Source organism: Eptatretus burgeri, chromosome 14 (assembly GCF_056783735.1).
Source record: "Eptatretus burgeri isolate ZD-2024b chromosome 14, Ebu_testis_v1, whole genome shotgun sequence".
NCBI classification, from domain to species: Eukaryota; Metazoa; Chordata; class Myxini; order Myxiniformes; family Myxinidae; genus Eptatretus; species Eptatretus burgeri.
This window is the reverse complement of record NC_140974.1, coordinates 73,081,973-73,094,659: the sequence shown is the minus strand read 5'-3', so window position 1 is coordinate 73,094,659 and position 12,687 is coordinate 73,081,973. Positions and strand designations below refer to the sequence as shown.

Below are 12,687 nucleotides of genomic sequence, written 5' to 3'. Positions count from 1 at the left end.
TTTTTTGGTCATTTTCCGACTGAGGAGGGGGGTTGAGCCTTTGGTGAAGTTAACTTTAACATTTGATTCAAGCGGCGTGTTCCAGTTCGCCGAGCGGAGTTGCGAGACTTCTCTGAGCTCCGCTGGGGGTTGTGTCAGGAGCCGGGGTTGGTTGGTTGGTAAAGTTCGGAGAACGTTGTGGTAAAACTGTGTGAGGGGGCGGGAAAAAGAAACTTAGCGTTGGTCGGGTGACATTTTTTTAACTGAGGAGAAAATATAGATTTATAAAGTTGTCGCATTGCGCGCTTTTTGGGCACTGGTGTTTTGTAATAAATACCCGAGAATAAGGTCGAAAGTTCTTTTGATACAAAGTTACCGTTTGATAAAACTTTTTTTGGCTTTCGATCAATTTGTGACTAATTGTTGGAAGTATCGCGAGACTTGCGAAATTAAAAGAAAACTAAAAGAAGAAAAGTTGTGGAAATCCTGTGGTGATCGGAAGCGTTAACGGGCCCGAGCGGGCCGTGGTGAGGCGAGTTCGTTGGAGGAGGTAAAAGTAGTCGGTGGAGGATTTATACCGTCGGGAGTTGTAGTTGGGGGTTGTCGTCGGGAGTTGTAGTTGGGGGTTGTCGTCGGGAGCGCCACGAAGGAGGGAAGAAGCCGTTGGGGTTTTATTTGATTTATTTGTTTATTTTAATTGTTTCCACGTTCCACGATTACTTTTGGCCGTATGTCGTCACCCGTGGAGGAGCCCGGAGTCCGGAGCGCCGCAGGAGGGAACGGTAATGCGGACAGAGAGCGGCCCATTGTGGGCCCCGAATACCTGATGCAGCTTCTCCGAGACAAGAGGGTGCTGGCCGCCCTGCCGAGCCTCGGGGGGGCCTTCTCTCACTTGGAGAGGCTTCTGGACCAAGGTGGGACGCCCGAGGGCGGGCGCGACGTGCACCGAGAACTTTATTTAGTTGGATGAAAGCACCAAATGATTGAAGTTTATTTACAAAAGAGAAAGTGGTTTTTTTGGGGGGGGGGGTTGATGATTTGATAGAAGTTTTGGAGCAGTAATTGGATTTCGATGCAATTGGCAGGAGGATGAGGATAAGGGGGAGATTCAAATCGAGGTAGAGCGGGATGAGAGTCTGGTGGTGCGGAGAGGGTCTGGTGGTGCGGAGAGGGTCTGGTGGTGCGGAGAGGGACGAGAGGGTCTGGTGGTGCAGAGAGGGACGAGAGGGTCTGGTGGTGCGGAGAGGGACGAGAGGGTCTGGTGGTGCGGAGAGGGACGAGAGGGTCTGGTGGTGCGGAGAGGGTCTGGTGGTGCGGAGAGGGACGAGAGAGTCTGGTGGTGCGGAGAGGGACGAGATAGTCTGGTGGTGCGGAGAGGGACGAGAGAGTCTGGTGGTGCGGAGAGGGACGAGAGAGTCTGGTGGTGCAGAGAGGGACGAGAGGGTCTGGTGGTGCGGAGAGGGACGAGAGGGTCTGGTGGTGCGGAGAGGGACGAGAGGGTCTGGTGGTGCGGAGAGGGACGAGAGAGCCTGGTGGTGCGGAGAGGGACGAGAGAGCCTGGTGGTGCGGAGAGGGACGAGAGAGCCTGGTGGTGCGGAGAGGGACGAGAGAGCCTGGTGGTGCGGAGAGGGACGAGGGAGCCTGGTGGTGCGGAGAGGGACGAGGGAGCCTGGTGGTGCGGAGGGGGACGTGGGCGCCTGGTGGTGCGGAGGGGGACGAGGGCGCCTGGTGGTGCGGAGGGGGACGAGGGCGCCTGGTGGTGCGGAGGGGGGCGAGGGCGCCTGGGGGTGCGGAGGGGGACGTGGGCGCCTGGTGGTGCGGAGGGGGACGAAGGCGCCTGGTGGTGCGGAGGGGGACGTGGGCGCCTGGTGGTGCGGAGGGGGACGAGGGCGCCTGGTGGTGCGGAGGGGGACGAGGGCGCCTGGTGGTGCGGAGGGGGACGAGGGCGCCTGGTGGTGCGGAGGGGGACGAGGGCGCCTGGTGGTGCGGAGGGGGACGACGGCGCCTGGGGGGGCGGGGGGGGAAGAGGGAGCCTGGTGGTGCGGCGGGGACGAGGGCGCCTGGTGGTGCGGAGGGGGACGAGGGCGCCTGGTGGTGCGGAGGGGGACGAGGGCGCCTGGTGGTGCGGAGGGGGACGAGGGCGCCTGGTGGTGCGGAGGGGGAACAGGTTGTGCTGCATTTCCCACCAGAAGGATCAATGGGGTCTATTGATGTTGTAATAGTTAGAGTGCCCAACAATATTCAGTCCCCTCACGTAGTTGTGCAAATGTTCCCCTTCCTCCCCCCACACGACCCCCCTCTGCCCCTTTCCATAACCCCCACTGATCCTGTCAAGGCTAAAGATAGATTTGAAAAACGCTCTCAATCCATGTGTCCTTGGAACCCATCCCCCCAACCCTCCCCCTCCCTTCACGTATGCTTCATCTCCATGCTGAATTGACCTCTGGAGTGGAATGTAGGAATGATAGAAGTGTCAAAAAAGGGTGGTTGGGGGGAGGGCGGGGGCGGGGGTCGATGAGTGTACAACAGGCAGAATACATTCCATTACTATCTTTAGGTTTTGTCCAAATAGCTTGAGGGAGGGCTTGCATTGCAGTGGAGCTGGCTCTTGGAATTCAGTAAAGTGATTTTTGATTTGTATGGGTCGTGATTGATTTGTAAGGGTGGTGATGCTTGTGTTTTATATTTACCATCTGTCCTTTCCCCTCCATTATTTATTTGTATTTCTTTGCCTTTTAAAAAAAATTAATATATATTTTATGTTGTCGCAATTGCATGAAGCCAAAAGCCCCAATACTAAGAGCTACACCACTAATGTATTTCTGTGCAAATTCCATCATTGGTTATAACAAACGAGGCAATTGTTATATAATTATTTTTTTATTTTTTTCTTAGCTAGTTCTCTCCTGGAACATCATCATCCATCCATACCAAAGTTCCGTGTAACCAAATACATTGATAAGCGTTGTGTTCTTTTGCCGTACTCCCCTTCCTAGAGATCACTCGAGTACGGCGTTGCATGTACCAAGATACGCTGAGCGTGGGAACGGGCACTGGAAATTGTGAAATGGCTCTTCCTGATCCTCAGGTAGCACAATGGAATATAGTCTTGCAAATCACCTTGTATTCTACTGAGTGGACCCTTGCAAAGCCGTATGGCTATGTGATTTCTCCGATTTAAAATTTTTATTTATTTATTTACCTCCACCAGATGAAGGAGGTTATGTTTTCACCCCTTTCTGTTTGTCTGTGTCTGTCTGTCTTTGTTTGTGTGCAGGATATCTGAAAAAGTTGTGGACGGATTCGGATGAAATTTTGTGGACAGGTTGGGTGTGTGACGAGGACGATTTGATTCGATTTTGGTGAAGATCCGAATCTGGATACGAGATTTATTTAATTGTTGAAGTGATTCTTCACCTTTGAGAGATAGGGCCAAAAACGATATACAGTAGTACTGTATCGCATTATATTTCAATAATGTAATGAGCCCAATATGTTCTCGTGGATTAGGCATTGCGTGACGGAGGTATGCGCTCTCCCTCGTGCCCTTCTAGTTTCTTTTTAAACCATTTGATGTACTGCTCGGTTTTGGAAATGAAACCCCAGGCCATCCAAGCAGCATTTGCAATGTGCGCAACAATGGTGGCTGTCACGTGACTGCAACCCGGTTGATTACTACTATGTCCTTAAACACACAAGGGCTTCAAACTCTGACTTCTTTAAATGTCTAATTTAGTCAGTAACATTAAAACTCCTTTTAATTTGCCTTTCGAGTGGAAGGGGGGGGGGATACAGGGGGTTGAAGGAGTAACTATTTGTCACCGTGTCTGGTTAATTAATTTTAATATAATACCATGCAATACTTATTAACTTTGAGCCAGCCTTTCCTTGAGTTGAACAACAAAGCACTTATATGTGTGTTATTTTTCAGGCATTAAACTGTATGCAGGGCTTGCTTAAAAATTATTGGCAATTTTAGTTTAAAAAAATCACACCTGTGTCCAAAGGAAGGGGTTCAGTTTGGAATTTTTAATATTAAATAAGCTGAGAAATGAACGAAACCCATTAGAATTACCCTTTAGAACCTGTTGGAATTTCCCTTTATAACCCAATAGAATTTCCCTTTTAAAACCCTGCAAAGTAGACTTGAATCCTCCAGTATAGTAAGGTTAGCTAGTATGGAGGATAATAGAGAACAGTAGATCCAGGAAAGTGTCATGATCAAATGGTTCGGATAGAACGAAACACCAAAATTCCTTTTATGCACAATGGTTTATTGAAGCAAAAGCAAAGATGGCGAAACGGTCTCGCTCACATGAGCAAAACACAGGAAGTTCCTTCCCTTTCCAGTGGAAAATAGAAATTAGAAGAAAAAGAGATAAGAATTACAGGCTTGCACTATACCAACATGACATCAACAGAGTGCATGAAAGCATTTAAAAGAACAGCAGTAAAATGTTCATGCATACAAGGGCGTAGCCAGATGTCCAAAAGCGATGAGGTGAACTTGGTTGATGTGACGGTGCGCATAGCGCAGCATTGCGAGCACCAACGCCATTTATTACGGCGAGGGGTCTGGGGGCCTTGAGCGGCCCCCAGAAGCCAATGCATTTTTGATGCCCAGAAACCTATTCTTGGCTAATTTCAATGCTCAAAATTTAAAACTGTTAATGTTCATTTCAACCACATTAATCATGAAAAAAAAAATATATATATATATATATATATATATATATATATATATATTGTTGTGGTTACCAAATTCGCAAACCACCATTCAGGTCCCTTAGGTGAGGTATCTCGGTAAGTACATGTGTAGTTAGGTCCAAACCCGTTGTCTAGTGGGAATACATGTCATTTATGCGAGCTGCGACTCTTCAGGATAGCCGTTTTTCTTTTACTATCTTTATTTTGGACCAACCGCCATCACCACAACCACAACATCAACCACCAACCACAACACCGCTTCACCACAACCGCCACGACCTTCACGTCACACCTCGCAACCGTAGCATCGCCACCGTTCTTGCCCCGCTGTGGGTACCGGTGTTGGACTCGTGCAGGGCGCACGTTGAACAGCGTGTACAAAATCACGGATTTTGTGCTTCAAAAACGGATCAAAAACGACACACGCCCACTTTTTGCCGTCCAATCGGTGAGCGAGGGGCGATTTGGCCCCGCCTCCAGAACGATCGATATATGCAAATTTGTGGATCAAAAAGCCTTCACGCCCACTTTTTCTCGGGCCAATGGGGAGCGAGGTGAAAGGTCAAAGGGAGGGGGTCAAAGGCGAAGCTACGGGGGGATAAAAGGACCGTGTTCGTCAGTCAGAGCCGAGTGTGGAAGTCTGGAGCCCGAAGCCTGCAGTAGCTGGAGAAGCTGAAGAGAGTCGAACGAGGAGAGCCCAAAGAAGAGTCCAGGGTGGAGAGTCCAGAGGCGGAGAGGCGGCAGCGGCGAAGGCAGACGAGGGGGTGCTCGCGACGGTGCCGGGAGCTGCACGCCCGAGGAAGGCCGGCAGCGCGACCTGGCCGAGGTGGAGACGCACACCAGGGATAATAAAGATCCTCTATACCCCGAGCATCAGCAACCCCCTCCTGTTTCCCCCCGCGCTGAGATAGTGCGACCAAGGGGGCCCCTCTCCCACCCCCTGCCAGGCACTGTCCGCGAGGCCCGCGGAGTGAGGCGCCATCGCCGCTCCGCGTCTCATCACCAGACGGGTAGGCACGACCCGGTCTCGGCCTCAGGCCCGCCTCATCCTTGAGGGTATTCTTTTCCTTGGTTTTGGGTATGTGTTGTCGGCGCCGTCTGTGAAGTAGAATTGTATAAGTGTTGCCGTGTGCTCGGTAGTCGGTATTAGCTCTGCACTGTGTTTTCACTTTTATATTGGCTTTTTGTGTAAATGGAATTGTGTTTTCTTTTTTTTGTGTGCATTTGGTGGAATTGTATTTGTGTGCTTCCCGTGTGCCGCGAATAAATGTGCTTTATTGTTGAACTGTTCTCCCGCTTCGCTTCGTCTTTTCCTCCATTGAATCCCCATCTTGCTTCACGTAAAGGGTTGGTAGTGGGCTCAATACGCCCGATAACTAATCGAACCGTCGAGGTCGACGATAACACCGCTCGGTTATTCTGATAGTACGGAACGGGTCGCTTAAGTGGCCCGTGTCCGAAGTCGACCTGCGGCGAGGTGCGATCGCCCGGTCTACCCTCCGCGTGGGTACTTAGGTAGGTCGGGTCGGCGAGCAACCCTATCCCACGCGGGGGCTGATTGGCTCGATCGCGGTGAGACCGAAAGGTCCACCCGTGACTGGTTCCCGGCGTTAGTCCGAGAGGGTCACGACTGGATTGTCCGTCCGGTGGGCGACGTGCCGCGATTCGAGTTACGTGGCCGTCAGCACGCCGGCGGGCGCGAATACCGCAACACTGGTGTCAGGTCGTGCGATACAAATTCATCGCCCTCCTCGCGGCACTGGTATTGGAGAACGGGACAACGGGCTCTCCTGTCTCCAGCGAAATTCACGGGAATCGGTCCAGGGGTGAGAGAAGCGACCCCCGATTCCCTCCAAATTACGAGCGAGCAAATTAACCCTTCACGAGAAGCAAGATGGCGTCTCAAGGCGAGCGGGAGCCGGGGGTATTAGAAATGGATGTAGAATGTGTAGGATCCATGGTCCAGGATGGAATCCCCGAGCAGGAAATGTTGATTGTGCAGGAACACGGACTCGCCCAACTGAACCCAGGACCCGAGGTGGGTGCGGCAGCGGCCACGGTGTATGACACCTCCCCCCCCCCTCTCCACCAAGACCCTTCCCCAACCCCTGCCGAAACGGCTCACTTGAGTGCATCCGACATGGCCCAGCTATTCACCATGCTGGCACAAATGAATGCGGCAATGACAAATGAAATGAAAAACGAAATGAAAGGCATGAACAAACAAATGATCGAAAGAATGGATGCGAATACACAAGGCATGAACGAAAAGATGGATACATTCACAAACGAAATAAAACGCATGAAAACTAAAATGGAAACAAACATGAAGGAAGAAACGAAAAAGCTCCGGGGGGAGACGCAGAACATGGGCCGATGCCTGCAGGCGGGCATGAAGGCCGTGACAAAGGAAATAATAGTTGAGACAAGGGAGGTAAAGGGTGAAGAGTTGGCAGTGACGGTAGCCGGGAAGGGAACGATAGAGGAGAGACTGCACGGTGAGGACGGGGTAAGTGACGCGCACACACACACGGAGGTAGTGGAGGATAGTGAGGGTGAGCTGGCGGACTGGGTAGAGACCCAGTGCGAGCACCTGGATGGCCTCCTCCAGGAACGAGGGGAGGGAGTCTGCCCCCTTGAGGCGGATCACGACCAGGTGAGTTCGGTCGTGCTTTGCGAGGTTGAGGGGACGGGTGCTGTGGACAGGTGCTTGGAGAGCTTGGGGGGTATAGAGGCCCCGGAGACCCTTGTGGGGACACGAATCCCCAGTGTGGTTGTCCCTGTGTGTGTGGTGCAAGGCGTGAGTGCGTCCCCGTGTGTGGAAGCGACCCCGTGTGTGAGTGGTGTGGTGGCGATGGTGCCGGAGTACGTGCTTCCCAGCACGCCGGGTGTGGATGAGGCACAGCGGTTGAGTGCCTCCGCGTGTATGAATGAGGCACGGTGTGTGGATGAGGCACCGCGGGTGAGTGCCCCCGTATGTGTGAGTGAGGCACGGAGTATGGATGAGACACCGCGGTTGAGTGCCCCCGCGTGTGTGGATGAGGTACCGTGTATGAGTGTCGCCGTGTTTGTGAGTGAGGCACCGCGGGTGAGTGCCCCCGCACGCGTGAGTGAACGGCCGTGTGCAAGGTCGTTGTGTGCAAGGGAGACCGTGTGTGTGAGAGAGCGATATGTGAGGGAGATGTCGGTTGGCATGCGGGAGCACGCAGCCGCGTCTCCCCGTGTGAATGTGATGGAGTGGACTGTGTGCGTCGAAACACGCAGGTGTGCGTGGGTTGAATGGAGGCGACGACGGAGACATGTGAGTAAAGAAAGCCGGGTAGCGGCTGTAGTTGTTTCGGGGACCGTGCCGGGTTCGCCCAGCAGTGAGCACGCGGTTCGTGCTGTGCAACGCACGAGACCGCCACGTGCTCGCTTGCGAGAGTGAAGTCCCGGTCCGGAAACGCACGCGGTGGATTTGCCGATCCCGCGGACGGACAAAGTTTAGGCAGGTAAATGGATTTGGACCGGACGGGTTCTCCACGCGATCGTGTGTGTTAAGCTCCAACGGGCAAAGCACATGTGTTCGCGTGGGGAACCCCTCGAGACGTGTGGCTTGTGTTTTTTTTTATGCGCACGGTGACGCCATGGCTGCACGTGGGGTTGGAATCCGGCAGGAGGGGTATCTCTGCCGGATGGTCCCGTCCAAGGAGGGACGAGGAACACGTGCAGCTGCATGACGTCACGGGCAGGTGCAAAGTGCGCGAGCTCTGAGTTGCCGCGCAGGTGCTGCGCATGGGAAAAAAAAAAAAAAAGCAAGCCTCACTTTCGGGTGCACAGGATTCCTGGGCAAGGGGTGAAAGACCCCCTTACCTGGGCACAGGATGGAAACTAGTTAGGGGGAAGGGTTAGCTTAGTTAGACCGACTTCATGGGGCAGGGGTAAGTCCTCATGGAGTCCGTGGAATGGATTAGTTAGAGGGATTGTAGCCAGATTTAGGTTGGGAAATTGATTTATGGGATTATTTTGGAGACAGTGACAGACTTGTGGATGTGTAGAGGGGACGTAGTTTAGCTACGTAGTGTTAAAAGGAACGTGCTACTAGTTTAAGGGACGACGTGGGAGCACGAGTTAGTTAGGGGATGTAGATAGAAGGATGGCAGAGTTCAGTGGTGTGTGTTGAAGAGTTGGTGAGTGAAGTGGAAGCATGTGCTTGTTGAGTGAGTGAGGCCAGCGGGTCTGCGTGTATGGAGCGAATGGGGAATGCATGGTGCGATGAGTGATTGGGGGGAGGAGTGACTCCCGCCCAAGGGACCCCGGGGTCAGTGTAGAGTGAGTTAGCTGGGTTAGTCAAATTGAAAAATGGAGGTCGTTTTGCTGTTGGTGGGAAAGTAGGCTCGAGACCCATTTGGAGGGGTGCAGGAGCCCTGTTGACGGGCTTGGGAGCGTGGCTGCGAAAGGTGAGTATCGCTGAGTGGGTACCCCGGGCACCAGGCTAGTCGGCCGCGGTAGGCCATGGGCCCATGGGGGGCCGGGATAGAGTAGTGGGCACGGGTGCGCCTGCTTGGTGCGGGGGCCCGGGCGCCATTAGCCGCGTGGGCAGGGGTGTGGGCAGGGGTGAGCCTGGGAAAGGGGCCCGGGAGGCCGGCCTGCCACGTGTGCGTTTCAGGGGAGGTGCCATGGGGGCACTCCCCGGTGTTAGGGAGCTGGTAGGCTCGGAGGCAGTGTAGTGCCCGGGGGTGCCATAGCGGGAGATTCGGCAGAGGGTCGTGCCTGCCAAAGGGAGCCACGTGTCCCAGCCAGGAGACCGTGTGAGGGCACGGAGAGAAAATTGGGGGGCGAGGCCCGAAATTGTAAGGACACCAACACAGGCGACGGGAATCTGGGTTGTTAGAACCAATAGTTTAAGCGAGAGGCGCTTGTTGAAAGCCCCGGGGTAGTTTAACTGTTAAATGGATAGGGTAGATTAGGAGATGTACCCCTCCGCACCATCCATCCCCTCGCTCTCGTTGTGGGCCGCTGGACCCACTTTGGTTATAGATCGCCGAACTCTGGGGAGGCCATTCTGAGGCTTGAATTGGGCCTCGACACAGGACGCTAGCTCTCCCTTATTCCCCTCCGGGAAGGGAACGTAGGGGTTGGGAGTAGGCTAGGTGACAGGATAGGTTAGCCGAACAAAGACGATAAAGGGGGTTAGGGGACGATTTATAGTGGGGGAGTAAAAATAAAAACAACAGAAAAAAATAAGTTGGGGCTAAATTGGGGTTTGACAAATTAAGGGAGTGGGTATGTACAGTGACAGGCAAAGGCGATAGGTTGGGAGGGAGACAGGTAGGTAGGTCCGAGCCCGCCCTCCAAGTGGCCAGCACCACCGCACTCCCTCCACCAACCTCCACTGAACGGCAAGAGCTGGCCAACTTCATCGGCTGGCCGTGTTTTGCTTCAAGGCGGAGGCCGGCCAACTTCATCGGCAGCTGTTGTTTTGCTGCAAGGCCTGTGCCATCGGCTGGCCGTGTTTGCTTCAAGGCCTGTGCCGGCCAGTTCATCTGCTGGCTGTTTTTCTTCAAGGCCTGTGCCGGCCAGTTCATCTGCCCGCTATGTTTGCCTGCAGCGGCCTTCTTCTGCGGGCTGTTTGCCTGCTCACCTTTGCCATGCCATGCCATGCCCACTGCCCATGTTCACCAGCCCCGTTCAATTTTTGCTTTGCCCCCCCTGTTCATTTCCATGTGCGCCAGGATCCACAAGGCAACAGTTTGCAAGCTGCGAGAACTGCCCTGTTGGCAGCTACAACACGGGCCTGCAGTGGCAGCCCGTGCACCGTGTTTTGCGTCCATCCATTCATCCATTCATTCGTTGTGCTCATTGCGTGTGCCACTTGAGCTGGCACGGAGACTACGTTTGTGCAGCCCATGCACCGTTGTGGTTCACTGCGTTCAGTTCAAAAGGGAAGGCCTTGGACTGCGTGTGAGCAGCCAGCCACGTTCCCTGTCACCTGCATTGTTTTGAGCCAGAGACTGCATGTGGGCAGCCTGGCTCCCTGCTAACTGCTTTTCTTTGCAGAGTTCAGTGATCCTGGGCCATGGTTTAGTGTAAAATTTGTAAGTTAAGGTAAGATGTACTGTACATATGAGTGCGCCCCCGGCATGTCTGTCTTAGCGCCGGCAATTTTATTTAAGTCGTCCGTGTGAGTGAGTTTGTTTAGGTAGTTACGCAGCCCTCAGGTTATTTATTTTGGGGACACGAATACCATGAATGTCGCACTCAGGGATCCGTAGGTAAAATGTACTAGGGGAAAACTACACATGATGGCACACGAAAATTTGACGACTCGGGACGAGTCTGTAAAAAGGGAAGGGGGTAGTGTTGTGGTTACCAAATTCGCAAACCACCATTCAGGTCCCTTAGGTGAGGTATCTCGGTAAGTACATGTGTAGTTAGGTCCAAACCCGTTGTCTAGTGGGAATACATGTCATTTATGCGAGCTGCGACTCTTCAGGATAGCCGTTTTTCTTTTACTATCTTTATTTTGGACCAACCGCCATCACCACAACCACAACATCAACCACCAACACCGCTTCACCACAACCGCCACGACCTTCACGTCACACCTCGCAACCATAGCATCGCCACCGTTCTTGCCCCGCTGTGGGTACCGGTGTTGGACTCGTGCAGGGCGCGCGTCGAACAGCGTGTACAAAATCACGGATTTTGTGCTTCAAAAACGGATCAAAAACGACACACGCCCACTTTTTGCCGTCCAATCGGTGAGCGAGGGGCGATTTGGCCCCGCCTCCAGAACGATCGATATATGCAAATTTGTGGATCAAAAAGCCTTCACGCCCACTTTTTCTCGGGCCAATGGGGAGCGAGGTGAAAGGTCAAAGGGAGGGGGTCAAAGGCGAAGCTACGGGGGGATAAAAGGACCGTGTTCGTCAGTCAGAGCCGAGTGTGGAAGTCTGGAGCCCGAAGCCTGCAGTAGCTGGAGAAGCTGAAGAGAGTCGAACGAGGAGAGCCCAAAGAAGAGTCCAGGGTGGAGAGTCCAGAGGCGGAGAGGCGGCAGCGGCGAAGGCAGACGAGGGGGTGCTCGCGACGGTGCCGGGAGTTGCACGCCTGAGGAAGGCCGGCAACGCGACCTGGCCGAGGTGGAGACGCACACCAGGGATAATAAAGATCCTCTATACCCCGAGCATCAGCAACCCCCTCCTGTTTCCCCCCGCGCTGAGATAGTGCGACCAAGGGGGCCCCTCTCCCACCCCCTGCCAGGCACTGTCCGCGAGGCCCGCGGAGTGAGGCGCCATCGCCGCTCCGCGTCTCATCACCAGACGGGTAGGCGCGACCCGGTCTCGGCCTCAGGCCCGCCTCATCCTTGAGGGTATTCTTTTCCTTGGTTTTGGGTATGTGTTGTCGGCGCCGTCTGTGAAGTAGAATTGTATAAGTGTTGCCGTGTGCTCGGTAGTCGGTATTAGCTCTGCACTGTGTTTTCACTTTTATATTGGCTTTTTGTGTAAATGGAATTGTGTTTTCTTTTTTTTGTGTGCATTTGGTGGAATTGTATTTGTGTGCTTCCCGTGTGCCGCGAATAAATGTGCTTTATTGTTGAACTGTTCTCCCGCTTCGCTTCGTCTTTTCCTCCATTGAATCCCCATCTTGCTTCACGTAAAGGGTTGGTAGTGGGCTGAATACGCCCGATAATTAATCGAACCGTCGAGGTCGACGATAACACCGCTCGGTTATTCTGATAGTACGGAACGGGTCGCTTAAGTGGCCCGTGTCCGAAGTCGACCTGCGGCGAGGTGCGATCGCCCGGTCTACCCTCCGCGTGGGTACTTAGGTAGGTCGGGTCGGCGAGCAACCCTATCCCACGCGGGGGCTGATTGGCTCGATCGCGGTGAGACCGAAAGGTCCACCCGTGACTGGTTCCCGGCGTTAGTCCGAGAGGGTCACGACTGGATTGTCCGTCCGGTGGGCGACGTGCCACGATTCGAGTTACGTGGCCGTCAGCACGCCGGCGGGCGCGAATAC

The 12,687-nt window shown here is 53.8% G+C and overlaps 1 protein-coding gene across 3 annotated transcripts in view; it reads left to right on the top strand.

Annotated features, from left to right (window-relative positions):
• Positions 1-12,687, top strand: part of LOC147013611 (KH domain-containing RNA-binding protein QKI-like) — a 73,489-nt gene continuing 60,802 nt past the window's right edge. For 2 of the 3 annotated variants that reach the window (XM_085855557.1, XM_085855556.1), the window contains exons 1-2: positions 3-893; positions 2,976-3,067. In XM_085855557.1, the coding sequence (XP_085711683.1) occupies positions 710-893; positions 2,976-3,067 (276 nt within the window). In that variant the 5' untranslated portion in view covers positions 3-709. Of the gene's footprint in view, positions 894-2,975; positions 3,068-12,687 lie in introns of all 3 variants that reach the window. The other variant, XM_085855555.1, reaches the window with a different exon arrangement.